Source organism: Phocoena phocoena, chromosome 20, assembly GCF_963924675.1.
Source record: "Phocoena phocoena chromosome 20, mPhoPho1.1, whole genome shotgun sequence".
Taxonomy (NCBI): Eukaryota; Metazoa; Chordata; class Mammalia; order Artiodactyla; family Phocoenidae; genus Phocoena; species Phocoena phocoena.
Window position 1 is genome coordinate 7,742,250 of NC_089238.1, and position 23,010 is coordinate 7,765,259.

The 23,010-nt window shown below is 59.5% G+C and overlaps 1 protein-coding gene across 1 annotated transcript; it reads left to right on the forward strand.

Annotated features, from left to right (window-relative positions):
- The first annotated feature begins 1,124 nt into the window (after positions 1 to 1,124).
- LMTK3 (lemur tyrosine kinase 3) lies at positions 1,125 to 22,997 on the forward strand. Its single transcript, XM_065898275.1, has 18 exons — positions 1,125 to 1,200; positions 2,085 to 2,218; positions 2,481 to 2,631; positions 3,140 to 3,216; positions 3,685 to 3,803; positions 5,856 to 5,943; positions 6,292 to 6,440; positions 6,831 to 6,915; positions 7,000 to 7,121; positions 7,273 to 7,422; positions 7,939 to 10,460; positions 13,182 to 13,597; positions 14,969 to 15,104; positions 15,253 to 15,390; positions 17,349 to 17,409; positions 18,638 to 18,870; positions 19,251 to 19,380; positions 22,865 to 22,997. The coding sequence occupies exons 1-18, from the start codon at positions 1,125 to 1,127 to the stop codon at positions 22,995 to 22,997; spliced, it is 4,920 nt and encodes a 1,639-aa protein (XP_065754347.1).
- Positions 22,998 to 23,010: the final 13 nt, after the last annotated feature.

A 23,010-nucleotide genomic window follows, 5' to 3' on the forward strand; every position in this document is an offset into this window, starting at 1 on the left:
TGCGTGTTGTGTGTATGTAGTTGCATATGTGATGTGCGGGTCTCTCCGTGTATCTGCTGTGTGTCTGTGTATATTCGTGCATGGTATACTTGTGTCTGTGTTAGTGTGTGTCACGTGTACGTCTCCGTGCAAGTGATGTCTGCGTATTTGTATGATGTGCATGTGTGTGTTTATCTGTGTATGTGATGCGTGTGTCTATGGGTCTTCTTTGTTGCCCATTTGTCTGTGGAATGTCTGTGTTCGTGACTTTGTACCTTGACATGTCACCGTGGTGTCTGTGTGGATCTTTGTGGCGTGTGTGTCTGTGGATTTGGGGCTTTACTTTGTCTGTGGCATGTGTGGGTCTTTGTGATTCATTTGACGTTCCTGCGTGGCCGGGTGCATCTGTGCAGGGGGCCGGCCTGCCTGTGCGTTCTTAGTGCAGCCTATCATCCCTGCGTCTTTGTGTGTGACGTGTACGTGTCCCCGTCTGCCGATAGCTGTCCACCTTTGTATGTGATGTGCTTGTCTATGAGGGTCTCTGCGACGTGTGTCAGCCGTGTGTGGGCTGTGTGTGCCTGCCTGACATCTGCATCGTGGCGCGGAGCACACGTGTCCCTGTTGGTAGCATGTCACAGCAGTGTCCAGGCCAGGCACTGTGGGCCCTGTGTCCCCCCCCCACAAGGGTCTGCTGGTCCCTGTCTGTCCCTCCCCCTCCCCTCCCTCCTGGCAGCCAATGCTACTGGGGAGCCAGTTGCCATGACGACGCTCCATCCTCCCTCCATCCTCCCTCCTCCCACCCTTCCTCTGACAGGCTCTCTGCTCCCCCAATCCCGGCTGCCCTCGGGGGCGGGGCCCTCATTCTCCCCCCCATCCTACCCTCTCCCCCCCAGCAACCCCGGCTCCCCAGCTCCTCTCCTCTGTCCGCCTCTCCATCCCTTCATCTGTCTGTCCCTTCAAAGAGGGGGAGGGGGGTACCTGAGCCAGTAAGCAGCCCCTCCCTCCCCCTGTCCTGAGTCTCCTGCCCCTCTCCTGGGCTGGGGGGAGGCCAGGGTCGCGCGGGTCCCCATGGCTGGGGGCTGAGGGCCCGCCCCCCCCTCCTCCCCAGCCGCCACCACCTCCACCTCCCTTCCATCCTCGACAAGATGCCTGCCCCCGGCGCCCTCATCCTCCTCGCGGCCGTCTCCATCTCCGGCTGCCTGGCGTCCCCGGCCCACCCAGGTAAGTCTGTCCGGCCTTCCGGCTGTCCAGCGGCCCCCACCCCCACCCCGGCCTGCCCTGGAGGTCTGTCTGCGGGGCTCTGGCTCCATCACCTGTGTGGCGTCTTCCCGCAGCGAGCCAGGGCCTGGGGAGCCGCGGGGACGGTGCCTGTGTTAGCAGGGCCTGTGGGAGGAAGGCTGGGGGCTGGGTGGGGAGGGGGTCCGTTCGGGCAACATGTGTGTGTGCACACGCATGTGTGCAGGTGTGTGCAGGGAGCCGGGGAAGGACAGGGCCTCTGGGAGAATTGGGGACAGAGAGGAGGAATACTGTTTCTAAGAGGGACACAGCATTGGAGGCTGTCTCTAGCTTAGGGGGAGACCCAAGGCTTGCGGAGCTGCCTTCTCAGGGGTTTGGGCTGGGAACAGAGGACATGTGTGTGCTCCAAGCATCCCTAAAAGAAACAAGCCTCAACCCCCGTAACTAGGAGGTTCCAGCATGGGGCAAGAATCTTCTCCCAGCCTGCAGTTGGGGGCTCATCCTCTTCCCCAAACAGGGGGTAAGAAGGCTGTTGTGGGAGCGTATTTTAAATTCTGAGAGCTCCAGGCTCCACTATTACTCCTCCTTCCCTCAATCCTCACTGAAATTCATCCAAGCCTGGGGGTGAGGTGATGGGGGGGAGTCCCAGGTTGGGGCGAGAGGAGGGACCCCACCCCCAACCCAACCACTTGAGAAGGCCCCAAACTACAACTCCCACAATGCCCTGGGCCATCCGGCTCCTCTGCCAAGGGGACCTGGTTGCAGAGCATCATGGGAGTTGTAGTGAAGACTAGCTAGATGAGGAGGGGCAAGGAATCCGGGAACCAGGGCCTTGAAGCCGGGACCTCAGCCCAGTTCTGTGCCCACAGATGGATTCGCCCTGGGCCGGGCCCCTCTGGCTCCTCCCTATGCCGTGGTCCTCATTTCCTGCTCTGGCCTGCTGGCCTTCATCTTCCTCCTCCTCACCTGTCTGTGTTGCAAACGGGGCGATGTCGGCTTCAAGGTGAGGTGCATGAGGGGATTCAAGGTCGGGAGGAAGACGCCAGCAAGTCCTTTCCCCCTCAATCCAGGCGGGAGGAAGGGGAGCGGCGTAGCGAGTCTGAGAGCCTTTCAGGCCTGCAGTTATGGCAAGGTCCAGAGCCTTGGGATGGGAATTGGACTGGGATTGGGGGACAGTCATGAGAAAGATGGGGATAGTATTGATGAGAAGGACCATGGCATGTCTCAGCCCTGTGTTCTCTCCCCCTACCCCCTCCCGGCCCCAGGAGTTTGAGAACCCAGAAGGGGAGGATTGCTCCGGGGAGTACACTCCCCCCGCCGAAGAGACCTCCTCTTCACAGTCGCTGCCTGATGTCTACATTCTCCCTCTGGCCGAGGTCTCCCTGCCGATGCCTGCCCCGCAGCCATCACACTCAGGTACTACACTGCACCCTGACTAGGGCCTCATGGCCCCACGGGACAGGGTGGAAGGCCCTGAGAGTTTTCCCTCAGGGAACAGGGAGCAGAGGCCCAAGGCAGCCAAGGGGAAAGGCAGAGGTGGGAGCCCCGGAATCTTGGAAGCAGCCTGAAGGAAGTCAGAGAACATCTTGGTAGAAGCCATTGCTTCATCCACAACCAGATTTGGGGATTCTTGCGGGGCAATCAATGGTAAGGTCAGCCTAGATCTTAATGTCAGAGGTAGCCGATGGCAGGCTGAAGTCATGTCATAGGATCTTGGGATGCCAAAGGGAAGGACAGATTGGACGTTGGAACCTTGTGGGCAGCCAATGAGGAGTCAGAGATCCCATCGTGGAATGTTGGGGCAGCCAATGAAAACAGATTTGTTGTGTCTGCTTTGACCCCAGTCCCCACTGAATTGAGGGGTGTTGTTGGCACTTGGGAGGGGAGAGAGGCTCAGGTGCCTCTCCCTTTTGCCCCCCACCAGACATGACCACCCCCCTGGGCCTTAGCCGCCAGCACCTCAGCTACCTGCAGGAGATTGGGAGTGGCTGGTTCGGGAAGGTAATTAAGTGGGGCTGGGGGTGGGTGGCGGAGGGCGCATACGATCCAGGGCGATGCTCCTGTTCTGTGTCATCCCCCCTGCTCCCATCTGCCTCCTGCCTCGTCCCCCTGCCCCCCGCAGCCCACCCATTGCCCCCCCCTCTGTTCACCTCTCACCCACTCCCGTCCACTCCATCCCCCCGCCACCTGTCGGTCAGCGCCTCCCTCCTCACTCCATTGACCACTCCGCCTCGCCATCCGGCTCTCCACGCGTCCGTCTGTCCATCCTTCCACCCGTCCCTGCGTCCATCGGACTCTGGGCCTGTGAGTCTCTAACCCCGCGTCTGGTGGGAGTACGAGGGTGGTGGGATTTGAAGGAAGAGGCTGGAAAGAGGGGGAAGATGGGAGCCATACGGTGGGGTGGAGGGTGGTCCCTGGGATGCGGCTGGGGAAACCACAGGCGCTGCCTCCTGGGTCCCCCTTGATCAGGTGATCCTGGGAGAGATTTTCTCGGACTACACCCCAGCCCAGGTGGTGGTAAAGGAGCTCCGAGCCAGCGCAGGGCCCCTGGAGCAGCGCAAGTTCATCTCAGAAGCACAGCCGTACAGGTATGGGGACTTCTCGGTGGATGTGGGGCTCGGAAGGCCCATAGATCTGAGTTTGTGCCTCAGGGAGGTAACGTTTGGAAGTGGGAAGAGTGCAGTGTGGGGTCAGATCTGGATTTGAATCGTCCATCTACCTTTTCCTGGCTGTGCCACTCAGTCCAGAGAGTTTCCCTCCCTGAGCCTCAGGTTCTTCCTTGGGACAGAGCCGGGGAAATGAAGGCAGTGTGATGAAGGTGAGGGGACAGCACAGAAGCTGAGCTGGAGGCCTGCCCCTCTTCACTCTGAACCTCAGTATTTTCATCTGGAAAGTGAGTCCAGAAAGTCTGAGCAGCCTCATGTAGAGGGCAGCTGAGAGGATACGAGATGACCCTGTGTTAGGCACTGGGTACCTCATGGTGGTTCCCTTCCTCAGGCCCCTGCTTGTGCGTGAGGAAGGACAGAATCAGAATCACAGACCAGGGTCCTCCCACCCCTGCCCCCATTGGACTGGGAGGTCTGGGAAGGCAGGACCCTGTCCCTCCCCTGCCTGGTCTCCCCTTCACTCTAAGGGCTTCTAGACAATAAACATTTGTTACATGAATGCCCTGTGGGGTAGTGAGTGCCCTGTCATGGAAAGGGTGCATACACGGGGACCTCTTATCAGAGGGTTGTAAAAGTGAGCTTTGCCCAGAGGTTTTATTAGCCCCTTCCTCTGAAACCTCCCATGGTTTTCTGTGGCCCACAGGACAAAATCCCACTGGTCCCTACAGCCCACAAGCCCTGTTCCCTTCCTGCCACCAGCCCTCTCGCCCCCTGCCACGCAGTCTCCTCACTGACCCTCCCACATGCCAGCTTCTTTCCTGCCGCAGGACCGCCGTCCTGCTGTTCCCTCTGTCTAGAATGTCACTCCTGCCTCACCCAGCCCCAGTTTCAGATGGTGGGAACCCTTGCCCTTCCTGGGTCTCAGAACAGAAAGGCCTTCCCTTACACATACACACTCACACACACACACTCTCTCTCTCCCTCCCCCACCTAAGGAGGACCCTGGAATGCCCCGTCACATCAACTTGTGTATTTTCTGCATAACACGTATCCTAGTTTGTCATTATTTCATCCTTTTACTTGCTTCCTTGCCTGTCTCTCTCTAGGCCCGTGCTGGCAAGCACTAGCCACATATGGCTATTTAAATTCGTCTTAAATAAAATGCAATAAAAAAAAAAATGCAATCAAGTTCAAAATGTCTTTCCTCAGCTACCTCTGTCACATTTCGAGAGCTCAGTTGTCACATATGGCCAGTGGCTCCCGTGTTAGATCAGATCTAGAGGTGAAATGACTTCTGTGAGGTTACACACTTGGGAAAGAAGGAGACAGGATTCAGACCCCCAAGCCTGACTCTTACCCACAATGTGAGGATAAAAGAGGGGTATCCCCCAGTGTTGGAGGGGACAGTGACAATTCTTGAGGAAGTGATGTTGAAACTAAGGGATGAGGAGGACTTTGATGAGAGGAGAGTGTTCTCCACAGAGAGAAGCGTACATGCAAAAGGCTTGGAGCCTAAGCAGGCACCTGTGAGTTTGGAGAGAGGTACACAGGCGTGAAGAATGATACTGGGGAAGGCAGAGGGGCAGGAAAGACCGAGGAGTGAGCCAGGCTCTGTCCCAGGGTACCAGGGAGCCATGGAGGGTCGTAAGCAGGTGGGCATCAGGTCGGGGACAGACTGGAAGGGAGAGACGGGAGGCAGGGAGGCCGGCAGGAGGCTGAGAGTCCAGGAGGTGAGGAGGCTTGAGCTGGGGCTGTAGGGAGGGCAGGGGAGGGGGAAGAGTCAGGGGGCAGGAAGAAAGGCTGAGGGGGTGGTGAGCCAGAAGGAGGGGCAAGGAGGTGCCTGGGGGTCTGGCTCAGGGACTGGGAGACAGTGGGGTGGTCCTGAGGTGGGGTTGTGGGGAAGGAGTAAGGAAACTGAGACCAAAGAGGTTGAAGCAACAGTTTGGTTTTGCTGGGAGGTTGGGGTGGGACAGAGGGCTGGGGTGGGATGGAAGGGGCTGTTGCCTGACCCAGGCAACCCCCTTCCCCTCGCAGGAGCCTGCAGCACCCCAACGTCCTTCAGTGCCTGGGCGTCTGCGTGGAGACACTGCCCTTTCTGCTGATTATGGAGTTCTGTCAACTGGTGAGGGTCTGGGGCAGGGGAGGCAGAGCCGGGAGCTGGGCGGGGTGAGGGCTCAGGGCAGTTCCTAGGGATCTGCAGCAATGACATCATCATCATCGTCATAGCAGCACCTGTGACAAGCACTGCCATCTCTGTAGATGAGTACTCACTCCCCAGGTGGTGCACCCTGAACTAGCACATGAGGTGGGTGGGTGCTGTTCCTGTGCGCTTCTAAGCAGCAGGGGAAACTGAGGCCCAGAGGGCGCTGCCCACTGAGGGCAGAGGTCATCCCATCCTCGCCTCGGATTGCCCGGTGTGGGTGCCTGGGAGGGGGCGGTGGTGCTGACCCCTCCCTGCCCTCTCTCCCAGGGGGACCTGAAGCGTTACCTCCGGGCCCAGCGGCCCCCCGAGGGCCTGTCCCCTGAGCTGCCCCCTCGAGACCTGCGGACACTGCAGAGGATGGGCCTGGAGATCGCTCGCGGGCTGGCACATCTCCACTCCCACAACTACGTGCACAGGTGGCAGCCCGGGAGCCACCGGGAGGAATGCGGGGGGAGGGGACTACTTAGGGGAAAGAGGCCAGGCTACGGGGGTGGGAGGTGAGGCCACAGGGGAGGGGTTTAAGGATGGAAGGAGGCCTGAGTGGGAGACACAAAAAGGGGGGAAAGCCCAGGAGGGTCAGGGGGAAGAGGCGGAGTCAGGAGAGTAGGGGAGGAGTCAGGAAGGGAGGAGGGGTCACAGAAGAGAGGCAGGAGTCAGGGGAGGGGGAGGAGTCAAGGTAGGGGAGGAGGAGGGAGGAAAAGAAGAGGGAAGGGGAGCGGTGCGGGAAAGTGGGCGGGGTCTAGGAAGGGGGGGCGGGCTTCCCCAAGCTACCCCCTTCTTACCTCGCCCCCCTCGCCCGCCTCCAGCGACCTGGCCCTGCGCAACTGCCTGCTGACCTCCGACCTCACCGTGCGCATCGGAGACTACGGCCTGGCGCACAGCAACTACAAGGTGAGGGCTGGCCTCCATCAGAGCTGGGAGGGGGCGGGGGGCGTCCCGGCCTGCTTGACCACGCCCCGTGCCGCCCACACCCAGGAGGACTACTACCTGACCCCCGAGCGCCTGTGGATCCCGCTGCGCTGGGCAGCGCCCGAGCTCCTCGGGGAGCTGCACGGGACCTTCATGGTGGTGGACCAGAGCCGCGAGAGCAACATCTGGTGAGGGGCCCGGGCCGGGGGGCGGCCGAGGAGGGCAAGGAAGGCAGAAGGGTCACAGGTTCTACGGTTGGGGCAACTGAGGCCTGGAGGGGAGGCCCCCTGGCCCGTCAGGGCAGGGCTCTGACCTTCCTCTGACCTCTGCTCCCCGCAGGTCCCTAGGGGTGACCCTATGGGAGCTGTTTGAGTTTGGGGCACAGCCCTACCGCCACCTATCAGACGAGGAGGTCCTCGCCTTCGTCGTCCGTCAGCAGCACGTCAAGCTGGCCAGGCCGAGGCTCAAGCTGCCCTACGGGGACTACTGGTGAGGGCGGGGCCTGACCCCGGACCCCTGACCTTCCACCTCCCACCCCAGGATGATCCCAGAATCCCCCGCCTCATTTCACACTCTTCCCTCCTCCACAATTGCACCACTTGCTACCAGCCCTAGAATGGAGTGGGGACGTCCCCACCCCTTCCACCAGCATCTGCTACTTGGAGCAGGGAAACTGAGGCATGGAGTGACAGCTGGTGTTTGAACCTAGTTTCTCCAACCCTAGAAGACCCCTGCTGCTTGCTTGTCTCTGATTCCAAAACTTGTAACCCAAACGCGAAGGCCACCTTAACCCTCATTTCTGCACATGTGCCTTGCTGTCCTCTCTTCTTCTAGGTCTCTGGCTCCCTCTCTCTGGTTTCTGTTCCCCCCTCTCTCTGGGTCTTGGTCCTCTTCTCCCTGGGTCTCTGCCCCCCACTTTCTCCTGGTCTCTGTCCACCCGCAGCGACCCCCCGCCCCTCCAGGACTCTGCCCTACTCACTCTTGCCTCCTCCCCCCCTCCCCCAGGTACGACATCCTGCAGTCCTGCTGGCGGCCGCCTGCCCAGCGCCCCTCGGCCTCTGATCTGCAACTGCAGCTCACCTACCTGCTCTCCGAGCGGCCCCCAAGGCCCCCGCCGCCGCCACCGCCCCCCCGAGATGGTCCCTTCCCCTGGCCCTGGCCCCCACAGCACAGCGCGCCCCGCCCGGGGACCCTGTCCTCTCCGTTCCCCCTTCTGGATGGCTTCCCTGGGGCTGACCCGGACGACGTGCTCACGGTCACCGAGAGTAGCCGTGGCCTCAACCTTGAGTGCCTGTGGGAGAAGGCGCGGCGGGGGGCCGGTCGGGGCGGGGGGGCACCCACCTGGCAGCCGGCGTCCGCACCCCCGGCCCCCCACGCCAACCCCTCCAACCCCTTCTACGAGGCGCTGTCCACGCCCAGCGTGCTGCCGGTCATCAGCGCCCGCAGCCCCTCCGTGAGCAGCGAATACTACATCCGCCTCGAGGAGCATGGCTCCCCGCCAGAGCCCCTTTTCCCCAATGACTGGGACCCCCTGGACCCAGGAGTGCCTGCCCCCCAGGCCCCCCAGGCCCCCCCCGAGGTCCCCCAGCTGGTGTCCGAGACCTGGGCCTCCCCCCTCTTCCCGGCGGCCCGGCCCTTCCCGGCCCAGTCCTCAGCCTCCGGCAGCTTCCTCCTGAGCGGCTGGGACCCCGAGGGCCGGGGCGCCGGGGAGACCCTGGCAGGAGACCCCGCCGAGGTGCTGGGGGAGCGGGGGGCCACCCCGTGGGCCGAAGAGGAGGAGGAGGAGGAGGAAGGCAGCTCCCCGGGGGAAGACAGCAGCAGCCTTGGGGGGGGCCCCAGCCGCCGGGGCCCCCTACCCTGTCCCCTGTGCAGCCGCGAGGGGGCCTGCTCCTGCCTGCCCCTGGAGCGGGGGGACGCCGTCGCCGGCTGGGGTGGCCACCCTGCTCTTGGCTGCCCCCATCCCCCCGAGGACGACTCGTCCCTGCGGGCGGAGCGGGGCTCCCTGGCCGACCTGCCCCTGAACCCCCCCGCCTCGGCCCCCCCCGAGTTTCTGGACCCCCTCATGGGGGCGGCGGCGCCCCAGTACCCCGGGCGGGGGCCACCTCCCGCCCCCCCCCCGCCGCCGCCACCTCCTCGGGCCCCCGCGGACCCGGCCGTGTCCCCCGACCCCCCCTCGGCCGTGGCCAGTCCCGGCTCAGGCCTGTCGTCTCCGGGCCCCAAACCGGGCGACAGCGGCTACGAGACCGAGACCCCTTTTTCCCCCGAGGGAGCCTTCCCCGGTGGGGGGGCAGCAGAGGAGGAAGGGGTCCCTCGACCACGGGCTCCCCCCGAGCCCCCCGACCCGGGAGCGCCCCGGCCACCCCCAGACCCGGGTCCCCTCCCGCTCCCGGGGGCCCGGGAGAAGCCGACCTTCGTAGTTCAAGTGAGCACCGAGCAGTTGCTGATGTCCTTGCGGGAGGACGTGACAAGGAAGCTCCTGGGGGAGAAGGGGGCAGCCGCCCGCGAGACAGGGCCCAGGAGGGCGGCGAGAGGCCCCGGGAACCGAGAGAAAGCCCCGGGCCCAAGCAGGGGCCCCACAGTCCTGGACAGCGGGAAGCAAGCCCCAAGCCCGCAAGAGGGCCCGAGCCTCCCCGTGAACGGGGTGACAGTGCTGGAGAACGGGGAACAGAGAGCCCTGGGCGTCGAGGAGAAGGTGGCGGAGAATGGGAGCCCGGGGTCCCCAGAGAGAGAAGAGCAAGTGCTGGCGAATGGGGAGCTGCCACCCCCAAGGAGGGAGGAGACAGTACTGGAGAATGGGGGCCTGGGGTCCCCGGCGAGAGAAGAGCAAGTGCTGGTGAATGGGGGACTGACACCCCCAAAGATCGAGGAGGTGTCAGAGAATGGGGGCCTGAGACTCCCCAGGAACCCGGAGAGGCTGCCAGAGACTGGGCCTTGGAGAGCCCCAGGGCCCTGGGAGAAGATGCCCGAGAGTGGGGCTCCAGCCCCCATGAACGGGGAGCCAGCCCCAGAGACCTCGCTGGAGAGAGCCCTGGCACCTGGCGCAGTGGTCTTGGCCCTGAACGGCGGGGAGACAGCCCCTGGCCCCACTGGCCCAGCCCCCAGGAGCGGGGTGCTGGAACCCGGGACCGAGAGGAGAGCCCCCGAGACTGGGGGGGCACCGAGAGCCCCCGGGGCTGGGAGGCTGGACCTCGGGAGTGGGGTCCGAGCCCCAGTGGGCATGGGGATGGCCCCCGGCGGCGGCCTCGGAAGCGGCGTGGACGCAAAGGCCGGATGGGTCGACAGCACGAGGCCACAGCCGCCTCCACCGCCACTGGAAGCACAGCCGACGAGGCCGGAGCCAGCGCCCCAGAGAGCCAGGCCGGAGGCAGCCTCCGAGGGAGAGCCCGGGGTCCCAGACAGCAGAGCCGGCGGAGACACAGCACCCAACGAAGACGGGGACCCCTCCAAGCCCGAGAGGAAGGGCCCCGAGATGCCACGACTGTTCTTGGACTTGGGACCCCCTCAGGGGAACAGCGAGCAGATCAAAGGTGAGCAGGCTGCTGGGAGCACGGGAGCGCGGTTGGGGGCCGAGGCCCAGCTCCTTCCAAGATGTAGGGTGCAGTTGAGAAGCTCAGGCTCCCAGGTACCAGACGGGTCAGCCTGATGGTGATAAGGGCAGACCCTAGAGCCACACTCCCTGGGCTCAAATCCTGGCTTTGCCCCTTCCTAGCTGTGATCTTGGACAGATGACCTTCTCTGTGCCTCAGTTCCCCCATCTGCCAAAAACGGATGACAAGGATAGCGCCTACCTAATAGGATTGTGAGGGTTAAATGAGTTAGGACTTCCAAAGCCTTTGGCCCAACGCCTGGCACTTCTAAGCACCTGCTGTTATATCACAATTCACGTCAACTAGGGGATGCAAACTCAGATGCCCACAGGGGCCAGACAGTATAAGGGAATGAACGACAGGTGGGAATGAATGAATGAATGAGAGCTGGGAGACGTGGGGTAGGAGTTGGGGAGGAAATGCAGCTACTTAGCTCCATTCAGGAATGCCCACCTGGTGTTGCCAAATCTGCTGCTTTCCCCCTTTAAGCCAGAGTTCTGGGTGTATTAATGGTTGAACCCCACTCAAAAGAAGCCTTTCTGTGGGCTGGGCTGCCAGTGCGTGATCTCTGGTTTAAACTTTCCAACAAGCTGAGGCATCTGTTCATTGTGCCAGGCCTCCTGTGCACCAGGCCCTGAGCTGTCCAGGGTGAGACCCAGGGAGCCTCAGACCCTGCCCTGCCCACTGCAGTACTGGTGGCTTGAAAGCCTAGTAGAAAGGCCTTTTCTGGAAACTGAGTTTTGATAGGAACACAGGAAATAGTTTGTCATAGAGAGGGGACAATTTAAGAGAAGATAAATGGAGAGTAAAATAAACAGCTCCTGCTTAGATGTGGACATAGGGACTGTGGTTCCACTGGAATCATCCAGAGGCCTGATTTCCTTAAATACTGGTATGAAAGTTATAAATGACTGGGCCTGTTTTATATTGGCAACCTCACAGCCACACTTGAGGGAAGGGTTATTATCTCTGTTTGCCAGAGGAGCCTCAAGAGGGAAAGGTCAGGAAGGGGACTGAGCACAGAACCTTCCTTGCGCAAACCCATGGCATTAGAACACTACCACTTCCTCAAGGTTGTTGTGGGGAATTTGCAACCAGCTGTGTCAGGAAAGACCCTGGGCAGCATGAAAATGACGGGGGATGAGCAACTAAGATGCCTCAGAGGATCTGAAGCAGCGGTGTGGGGGGGGTCGGTGTTGTTGGGTGCAAAAAGAGACGGGGAATAGCATGCTTTTCTTTTTTTTTTTTTAAATCCAGTGAACTCCCACTCATCCTTCATGACCCCACTCAAATTCCCCCTTCCCTGGGAAGCCTTCCTGATTTTGAAAGACTGTCACCCTGTCCTTCCTCTGGGTATCCACAGCTCTTGATAGCTTCCTCTATAAAGCCCCACTCCACCCCATCACCTTGAGATGGGTGGTCAGGGAAGGCCTCAATGAGGAGGTGACTTCTGAGCAGACATGAAGGAAGTGAGCCAGGTTGACATCTGGGAGAAGGATGTTTCAGGTAGAGGACACTGAGATGGGCATTAACTTGGCATGTTCATGGAAGAGCAAAAGGCTGGTGAAGCTGGAGTTGAGTGAATGAGGGGTGGAGAGTCACTCGGTCCACATCCGTCTTTCTCCTTGCCCTGCCCTGACCCTCTTCTCATCCCCACCATCGCCCCCCACAGGGCCTGGCACACAGCTCACTTATGCAGTAATGGAGGAATGAGTGGCCCCTCCATTTACCAGTGAGGAAACAGAGGCTCAGAGAGGTGGATCTGCTTGCCCAGGGACACACAGCAAGAGAGCAGGGTAGGCTTGGGATTTGAAGTGAGGTTTCCTCCTCCAGGGACCTGAAGTCCTTTCCCCCCAGCAGGCTGAGATCAAGGAGTCTTAGGGCAGGGAAAGGACCTGGAGATGGCTAGACACCCCAATTTTCTGGCGATTGAGGGCCAAAAAGGGAAAGAAAGTACCTTGGTCAACATTGTGTAGCAGGGAACATTTATTCACTAACCCCACAAATATTGACTGAGTACTTCTATGTGCTTGGGGTTTGGGGACGCAGCCAGAATGAGCCCAACTCAGCCTCTGTTCTGTGGCAAGGCAAACATTAATCACACTGCCACAGAATTACAGTTCTATCCTGAGATCAACCGCTAGGAAGGCGAGGTGCTTGATACTATGGGGTGCAGAGCGGGTTGCCTGGCCTGACCTCTTGGTAGATCTCCAAAGGCTTTGAAAGTCCAGACAGAGCTGGACGATGAATAGGACTTGAGTTAGATAAGGAAGTTCCAGGCAGAGGGAACAGCCTATGCAAAGGCTCAGAGGTGGGAGGAATGGAGATGTGGCCCATTTGGTTGGATGGAGGTCAAGCCAGAATGAGGTGGGGACAGAACCAGGAGAGGTCAGCACAGCCAGGGCACTCGGGCCTGGTGGCCCCGGGAGAAACTGGGGCTTTGTGCTGTGGGCACTGGGGAGCCACGGGGAGGGTTAAGCACTGGAGTAGGGGGAAGACCGCTACCCTTCTGCTTGGAGACCCCCAGTGCAGCCTTTTGGTTCACAAGGGTGGAAACAGGCCCAGACTGTGGCTGAGATTACCTGAGGACACAGAGTTAGGCGGGAGGGCATGCCTCAGTTTCCCCAGGAACAGGAGCTCACCGGGTGTCTCCCCTCGCAGCCAAGCTCTCGCGGCTCTCGCTGGCGCTGCCGCCGCTCACGCTCACGCCGTTCCCGGGGCCGGGCCCGCGGCGACCCCCGTGGGAGGGCGTGGACGCCGGGGCGGCTGGCGGGGAGGCCGGCGGGGCGGGGGCGTCGGGGCCGTCGGAGGAGGACGGGGAGGACGAGGACGAGGACGAGGAGGAGGACGAGGAGGCGGCAGCGGCGGACGCGCTGGCGGGGCCGCGGGGCCCCGGGAGAGCGCGGGCAGCCCCGGTGCCCGTCGTGGTGAGCAGCGCCGACACGGACGCGGCCCGCCCGTTGCGGGGGCTGCTCAAGTCTCCACGCGGGGCCGACGAACCCGAGGACAGCGAGCTGGAGAGGAAGCGCAAGATGGTCTCCTTCCACGGGGACGTGACCGTCTACCTCTTCGACCAGGTGGGCTGCCCCCGCGCAGGACCCCGGGGCTGGGTCTAGGGAGGGGCGGGGCCTGGATGAAGACCGCGCCTAGATTGGGGGCGGGGTCTGCAGGGTGAGGGCGGGCCAGGGAATGGGGCGGAACTTGAAGGACCAGATGAGGCCTTGAGTGTGAGGGCGGGGCCAGGGAATGGGGCTGGGCCTGGAGGAAGGCCGCGCCTCAAGTGGGGGCGGGGCCTTCAGGGTGAGGGCGGAGCCTGGGGAGAGACTGGCTAGGGAAATAGGGCAGGATGAGTCCTTGAGTGTGAGGGCGGAGCCTGGAGATGGGGCGGGGCCAGGGGAAGGGCCAAGTCCAGAGCAGAGGTGGGGCCTGGGGTGGGGGAAGGTGCTGGAGGGCTAGGGAGAGGCCTGGAGATGAGAACGGATCCGGAAGGAAAGCGCGGTACCTGGTGGTCAGAGGCTAAGGAGAAAGTGAGAGGATTAGGGCGTGGTCTGTAAGGTGCGGGCAGAGCCTAGCGAAGTTCGGGATGGGGTTTCTGCAACAGCGCTCTAATGTTGTGGAGGGCGAGGGGCCGGCTCAGGATGGAGGGGATCTTATCCACTAGGGGTGGGCCATGGAGAAGCTGCAGGTAGGGCTTAAAGAGATGCTGCTTGTAGTGTTAAGATACTAAGTGCAGTAGTGGGTTCAGGGATGGGACACAGGTAATGAACTGGGGCGGGGCTAAGAGAGATGGGTTGGGGATTGTGTTAAAAGTAACTAGCCTGGGAGGTTAGTGTTGAAGAGAAAAACAGGGCGGTGTAGTGCTTGTGGACTGGGGCCGTGTCTAGATGAACCTGGGGCGGGGCATACTAAGGTTCTGAGATGAGTGAGAACAGGGTCAAGAGCTGAGGCCTAGGGCCCTGAAACAAACTGGAGCGGGGCCTCTTCAGAGGGCGGGGCTTAGGGGCTCGCGGGAGGGTCCGGAGATGCTCAAAATGGGTTAAGGGTTTGGAGGACCATAGGAGCAGGTAGTTGTGGGGCCCGCACTTGGACGCCTGTGGCCGAGATCTTGGACGTGAGTAAGGGTCATGGAGACGGGACGGGACTTACGGAGACAGTCCTGAGTTAGGGGCTTCCGAGGAGGCAGCGCGTTAAGGAGCCGGGAGAGAATTCCTGCAGTGGACTGCTTATCTGTGGGCGGGACTCCGTGGTCGGGGGAGGAGCTTCAGGCCGGGGAAGGTTAAAGCTGGCCTGAGGCTTCGAAGGCAGATTAGGGGATCTCCAGAGAGAGCGATTGTAAATTGGGATGCCTGAAGCCCCAGAAATGTTAGCGGGGTTTGTTGCTTGTTGGGATGTAGTGAGTGCGATATGACGGTTCGCCCCCTCTTGCCTCCCCTAATATGCCTTCATAGGAGACGCCAACCAACGAGCTGAGTGTCCAGGGCCCCCCCGAGGGGGACACGGACCCGTCAACGCCCCCAGCGCCCCCGACGCTTCCCCACTCCGCCACCCCCGGAGATGGGTTTCCCAGCAACGACAGCGGCTTTGGTGAGGGGCGGGGCGGGGTCTATGGGAAGGGCAGCGTCGGGGCGGGGCCTGCTGAGGGACGGGGTCGGAGGGCTGAAGAAGTGACTGAGGGTCTGACCGCGTCCTCTCCTCTCCCTCCTCACCCCCCGCCCCCCGCCCCCAATGCTAGGAGGCAGTTTCGAGTGGGCGGAGGATTTCCCCCTCCTCCCCCCTCCAGGCCCCCCCCTGTGCTTCTCCCGCTTCTCCGTCTCGCCTGCGCTGGAGACCCCGGGGCCCCCCGCCCGGGCCCCCGACGCCCGGCCCGCAGGTATCGTGCTTCAGACCCTTGGCCCTGCCCCACGTCTGCCAATCTCTCCCCATCTGTCTCTCCCACTTTCTTGTCCCCATCTCTCTGAATTTCTTTGCCTCTCTCCCAGTTTCTTCCTTCCCCTCTCTCAGTCTGGCTGCTCACCAGTGAAACCCCACCCACCTCTGGAACCCGCTCAGACCAAGAGGTGTCCATCAGATGGGCTTGGGCAATCACACCCTTCCCTGAGCCTCAGTTTCCCTTCTGTAAGGATCCCCTCTGAGTCTTGCCCATCTTTTTTTTTTTTTTTGGCCACGTCCCTTGGCATGTGGGATCTTAGTTCACCGACCAGGGATGGAACCCACGCCCCCTTAACCACTGGACCACCAAGGAAGCCCCAAATCATTTCTTTTTTCTTTCTTCCTTCCTTTCTTTCTTTCTTTCTTTTTCTGTCTTTCTTTCTCCTGCTCTCTCTCCCTGCCTCCCTGCCTCCCTCCCTCCCTCCCTCTCTCTCTTTCTTTCTTTCTTTTTCTTTCCGATCTTTGCCCCATCTTTGTGCTAAGATTCCTGTCTGGTACTTGGTGGATCTTGATCCCATCTCCTTTGGGGGGCATAGGTTGATCAGAGGCAGACAAGAAGCCAGAGGAAACCAGGGGGCTCAAAGCTGGTTAGTATGAACCAGAGCAGAGAGGACATGGCCAGGGAGCACCATAGCAACAACAGCAAGCACTCTCATAGACCCTAGAATGTGCTTGCAACGTCTTACCCCATTTAATCCTCCCTGTGATTCCATGGGGTGTATTCTAGTCTCATCCCCATTTTACAGAAGAGAAAACTGAGGCACAGAGAGGCATGAGGAGCCGGGGCACAAACCCTGGCTGCCTGGCCTCTGAGTCTGTGTCCACTCCAGCAGTCAGCATTTGTCAGGTACCTTTCTTGCGTTTCACTTACGCCATAATACTAATCCTCACCACCACCTTAGAACATCCCTGCATACAGGGCTTGCACTGGGCCAGGCAGGTGGAGGTGTTCCCAGAGGACAGAACTAAGTAGGGGGAAGGTGCAACTGGCTCTTTTCATGGGGGGGACTCCATAGCTGCTCCCCTACACTGTGCCTGAGTTCAGGTGTTGGCCCTGCCACTTCTTGGCTGGGTGACCTAGGGCAAGTCGCTTTCCCTCTCTGTACCTCAGTTTCTGTAGAACGAGGAGGATAACAGGATCTAACTCCTAAGTTTGTTAAGGGGATTGAATGGCTTAATCGTCCCCTTGCACGCTGCAGTGGTCTTTAACTGGTAGCTGTTACTGTGTTTAATGAAGTAGATGCTTGCATCAGCTGTACTGGGCTCGTGGGATTCTGTGCTGGGCAAGATCAGTGAGCCCCCCTCCGCCCTACCCACAGCACTGCCCCAGAGTCCACAGTTAAGTGAATAAGTGCCAACTCAGGGTTGTTGAGAAAGCAGATGACAAGAGGAAAGGGCTTTGTGTCCTCGGTGATGGAAGGGTCCTTTAACCAGGGACTTGAAGGGTTGGTTGTCGTTAACTAGGTGAAGGGGAAGGGCACAGCGTGCTAGCAGACAGGACAGCTTGCAGAGGGCCTGAGGCAGGAGAGAGCTTGGCTGATTCATGGAACAGAAGGGAAGCGGGTGTGTCTGGAGGTTACTTGCAGAGTTGGGTGGAGGGGGGGTGGGTGTGGGAAGTGAGAGAGAGCAGGACAGACCCTGCAGGGCTTGAGGGTAAGCTGAGGGGCGGGGACTTTGTCCTGGGGGCACTAGGGAGCCAAGGGAGGAGTGTGAGCTGGGGAGGGGCAGCATCAGCCCGGGGTGTAGGAAGACTTCTCCCAGGCCTTGTGGGGGCCTGTGGAGGCAGGGAGGCTGGGGAGGAGGCCAGGCAAGGCTCCAGTGGGGAGAGGAGAGGACATACAGAGTCAAGGGCAGGAGGGATGGGCTGAGGGTTGACCCTTCACTTGTCAACATCCTCAGATTTCACCCCCAAATGTCACTTCCTCTCAGAGGTCTTCTCAGAGGCCCCCAAGAGGACAGGGTGAGGTGGGTTCCAGGGCGTGGGGATACCAGCCAAGTGTTGAGTCAGGGCTGAGGCCCATAGGGCCAGCAATCCAGGATGACTTCACCTTTATTCACCTGGAGAGGAGAGGGAGGGCCCGATCACACAAAATCCCAAATCCCTTTACTCAGTCCTTAGCTATTCCGCAGCTGGGCTGGGAAGCTGCTGAGTCGGTTTCAAGACCACGGCTGGGGGGTGGCTCTGCCCACTTCACACACGTTCCCTGGGTGCTGAGTGATGCCAGGAATCTCAGAGTTTCCCTAGTCCTTTGAAAAGGACACGAGGGTCATGCTCCCCATTTAAAGGGAGGGAAACCGAGGCTCAGGGACTGGAAATGAGGGCAGTGACTTGACCCAGGCCACTCAGGTGAGAAGTGGGAGGTGGAGTGGGAGGGTGCCCGGTGGGTAGCCCTGGTTGAGAGTCTCCACCCCACAGACCTTGGTTTTCTGGATCTGTTGTGTGGGTGGGAGGCTCTCCTCCTGCCGGGAGAGAAGGGATCATGGTGGGAAAGTCTGGTGGGACGGCACTTTGCGCAGGGCCTCTACTGGGTGCTGGGGATGCAGCAGTGACCAAATGCAGTCCCATCCTCTCTGTTCTTCCAGTCTAGAGGGGCAAGCGGACAGGAAGCTAGCTCTTTGACAATGACTGAGATTATCCCAGAGGAGAAATGTGAAAGAAAATAACTATAGTGGAAGGGAATTCCCTGGCAGTCCAGTGGTTAGGACTCAGTGCTTTCACGACCGAGGTGAAATCCCTGGTCGGGGAACTAAGATCCCACAAGCCATGCAGCGCCGCCAAAAAAAACAAACACCCCCCCCCAATATAGTGCAGTGAGATAGAATGATCTTGGGGGGTGAGGGGGACGACTGCTTGACTGAGAATGGCCCGGAGAAGACCCCTGAAGAGGGGGCATGGCGACGGAGGCCTGAGTTCTATGGGAAGGGCTAAGGGCATGCCAGGCAGTTGGAACAGCCAGTGCAAAGGCCCTGGGGTAGGACTGTGCTTGGAGGAACAGCAAGGAAGCAGAGCACTGTGGCTGGAGCAGAGTGAGTCGGGGGCGGGAGTAAATGACAGAAAAAGGACAGAGCAGATCAGGTGGGGCGCTCCCCATGGTGAGGACTTGGTTTTCACTCCGATCGGCAAGCCAGAAGCCATGAGCCTTTCTGCCCAGTAATTCCATTTCTCTCTCCTCTCCCTCCATCCTCAGGCCCCGTGGAGAACTGACTCCCCGAAGACTTGACCCCCCTGCACCCCCAGAAGAGGGGTTGAGAGTAGAATCCTCTGTGGACGATGGAGCCACTGCCACCACCACAGACGCCGCCTCCGGGGAGGCCCCCGAGACTGGGCCCTCCCCCTCCCCCACCATGTGCCAAACAGGAGGCCCTGGCCCTCCGCCCCCCAGCCCCCCGGACGGCTCCCCTGAGCCCCTTGACCCCCTCGGTGCCAAATGAGGCAGGAAGCCCCTCACCCCTCCCTGGAGAGCCGCCTTTCTCGGAACTGAACTGAACTCTTTAGGGCCTGGAGCCCCTCTGCACAGTGGAGGCCCCTCCTCACCCACTCCCAGCCCCAGACAGGGGCCGAAGGCTTCAGGGACCTGGACCCCCCCATCTCGCGTCTCCCCTTTCCCACCCCAGCCTGGCCCCTGGAGGGGCCTCTGGTTCAAACCTTCGCGTGGCATTTTCACATTATTTAAAAAAGACAAAAAACAACTTTTTGGAGGAACGTGGGGCATGTGTGTATTTCGGGAGATGAAGAGGGGAGGCTGCAGGGACCGGGTGCTGTCCAGGAGATATGGCCATCCTCACAGTCCCATCTGACAGGAACATCGAGGCCCAAAAAGGCAGAAATGCCTGTGTGGCAGCGAGACCCCCGGCTTTTCCACTTCGCTGGATCTCAGTCTGGTGTCGGCATCACCAACTTCTGCTGCAGCCTCAACTTACAGTTCAGGAGGTGACGAGGAGCCGGCGAGGGTTCGGGAAGGTGACAGGTTATGGTCAGAGCTGGGTTTCTGCAAGGTGGCCGGAAACTGTCCCAGGGCCAGTGCTGGTGAGGAAAATGCTCAGAAATGACCTGCCAGCACCCACACTGGATCATGGCCACATCCCACACACCTCAGAACGGCACTGCCTGTGCCTCGAGGCACAGACCCTCTGCCTCGAGGGTCAGAATCGATCTCCCTGCCCATGGTAACTGTGCCTTAGTTTACCTGTTTCTCCATGTGACCACCCACCTCTCTGACATTCTCCTGCCTTCCCCCTAATTGAACCTCTCCATTCAAATTTCTATTTTTTGTCCCTTTATCTCCCTATTTCACCCGGTCCCAGTTCTGTCTTTGTTTTCCCATCCCGTGTCTTCAGCCTCTTCTCATCTATTTCTTCGTCTGAGTATCACCCCATCTCTACTTCTTTCTCCTTGTCTGCGTGTCCCCGTCACCTTCCCGTCTCTATTATGTCTTTCTGCCACAGGTTTTTGTCTCGATTTCTTTTTCTCAATTTGTCCTGGTCTCTTGACTGATTCTGTCTCCATCTTTGTCTTTTTTTTCTTCTGACTGGGTCTATCATTGCATCTCTGATCTCCTGGCTTCAACCTGTCTTCCTCCCACCCCCACCTGCCGTCACCTTGGTACCAGATTCATTTGTGTATATGAAGGAAGCAGTTTGGATGAGGGAGGAGGGAAGGGGTCAGGAGTGGGGACCCAGCTGGGATGCTGTGTGGACTCCTGGCTTAGGAATTAAGATGATGAGAGCATTAGGGTCACATGTAAGTTGTGGGCGATGGAGAAAGAGCGAATGAGAGGATTAGGTTTTGCCTCTGTCCCCTACTGCCACTTCTGATAGATCTGGTGGTTCTTGAACTGATCTTGTAACGTGCCTGCCCAGGGTGGGTGCTGCATGGAACCCAGCCAAGTTAGGCAGTGAGAGCCTAGGCTCCTGGGTCTGAGGGAGGAGGGGGCTGGGGGCCTGGACTCCTGGGTCTGAGGGTGAAGGGGTGTATTAGCTCACTAGGGCTGCTGTAACAAAGTTCCACAAATTGAGTGGCTTAAACCAGACTTTATTGTGTCAGTTCTGGAGCCTAGATGTCCAAGATCAAGGTGTCGGCAGAGTTGGTTCCTTCTAAGGGAGAATCTGTTCCAGGCCTGTCTCCTAGCTTCCAGTGGCTGTCTGGCAATCTTTGGTGTTCCTTGGCTTGCAGAAGCATCACCCCGATCTCTGCCTTCGTCATCACATGGCCTTCTCTCCTTGCATGTGTGTCTCTGTGTCCAAAATGTCCCTTTGTATAAGGACACCAGTCAAGTTGGATTAGGGCCCACACTAATGACCTCATCTTAACTAATTGTATCTGCAATGATCCTATTTTGGAATAAGGCCACATTTTGAGGTTTTGGGAGTTAGGACTTCAATATATGGATTTGTGGGGGACACGGTTCAGCCCGTAACAAGGGGGTTGGGAGTATGGGGTCCTGGGAGAGGAGGGAGCTGAAAGCCAGAATTCTCCATCCTCGGAGAGAAGACGGATTGGGGGCAAAACTGAAGGACAATTCTGAGGAGACTGGAGTCTGATTTTAATGTTCCACAGGCATCTCCAGCTTAATTTGGCTAAAACAGAACCACTGATTTCTCCCCCCATAAATCCCCTCTTTAGCCATCTCAGTAAATGACATTGCCATTCACCAGCTGCTCAAGCTAGAATCCCAGAGTTGACCCAGCCCTCAGCATGTCTTGCTGGCTCCTCTTCCAAGAGGACTCATGCGGGTCCGGGTCTCTCCAAGTCTGGCCACACCCTCTTACACCAGAATGACAGCACAGCCTCCTAACTTACCTCCCCGCTACTGCCGCTGCTCACCTCCAAATTACTCTCCTGCAATGTCAACCCAAATACATCACTCTCCTGTGTCATGACCTTGGATGGCTTCCCATCAGCTAAGAGTACATTCAAAGTCCTAACATGGCTGTCCAGGCCCCAAACGATTGGGCCCAGGCATTTCCTCCACTTCCCATCACCCCAGCCCCACTCCACCAACACCACACAGGCGCACCAACATGCTGTCAGCTACTCTAACACGACGTGCCTTTCCCTGCCTCGGCACGTGCTGTTGCCTTTGCCTGGAATGCTCTTCTGGGGCATCTCCACTGAGCCAGCTACTTACCCACAATAGGCACTCGGTACCTATGGGTTCATTCCATGGAGGAGAGCAACACAGGGGGAGACAGTGATGGGACCCTCCATCAACCCAGGACCTCATTTCCCATGACTTTCTTGGGTCAATGGCTCCATTTCCGTGGAATTTTTGAGGAGTTGGGAATTCCATTTCCTCATTTGGGAACTTCATTCCCCATCAGCCCCTGGGGTGGAAGCGGTCAGGCAGGGCCTTGTTTCCCAGCCTGAGGAAGTGGGGAGCAGGGGACCAGCCGCAGGGAAACCCAACATGGGAGTCTTAAGAAACTACATTTCCCAGGAGACCTCCAGAATGGCTCTCCCGACAGTGGGGCGGCCAGCGCCGCATAGCTTGCTGGGAATTGTAGTCTGGCAGTCTCCCGGGAGGGCTGGGTGCACCACCTTGGAGTTGTTACAGCGATTAGGAGCTTTCACACCCGCTGATGTCTGTGGCCAAGGGCGGGGCCGGGTCAACGCCCGAGACCCGGGATCTTCCACACCCCACTGGCAGCACTCAACAATTAGGAGTTAGATCCCTTGGGGACACGGAGGATAACTGCAGTTCAGGCACGCCCTGGGACGACGGGCTTCCCTTCCAGCAGGGGCTTGGTCCTGGGCATGTCTGGAATTGTGGTTTCTCGTACTAAATCCTCCTCAGCTGCAGATCTGGACGTAGGAGAGAGACGGGGTCTCCCGACACCCTTTTCGGGATCCACGTGCTTTTGTTCCTTGGGGACACCACGCACACCCCAAGCTGGAAGGCAAAGGGGGACAAGCCTGGACCTGGGGCTCAAGGGTACCCCACCCCCCAAGGTTTCACCCTCAAAGAATGCGGTCCTTACACTTCTGTAAGCTGTCAGATTCCCGGGAAAGGAGATGTTATAAAAATGCCGGTTCGCAGCACTACCCCGGCGTGGTGTAAAATGTCTTCCAAAGGATGATCCTCTAGTGGCTGAGAAACCCGGTTCAATTGGCCCAGAGTCCCACCCTCTTGGCCCCAAAGCCCCGCCCCACCTACACTGGTCCCAACCTATTCCCGACACCACTGACCTCCAGCCCAGCCGATCAGATATTATCTGTTGCCCCTCAAAGAACACAAGCCCATGAGAGCAAAGGTGGGATGAGTGTCTGCCCGGCGCCTGGCTGTCAAGTAATGTCTAGAATGAATGGCAGACCTCGCCCCGGAAGCTCTGCATACCTGCATTCTCAGCACCCTTCGGTTCTAATGCAACGCTCACTCCAACCCAGTTAAACTTCTTCCTTTACTCCACCCCCGCAGGCTATGGGTGAAACCAGAGCTGAGCCATCCAGGAGATGCCCGGCTCGTTCAGCCGCACGGACAGCACCCTTTCTTCATGCGTTACCAGGCCAGCTCCACCAAGCACCTCAGCTCCACCAACCCCAAGAGATGAGGGGTCCGCAGGC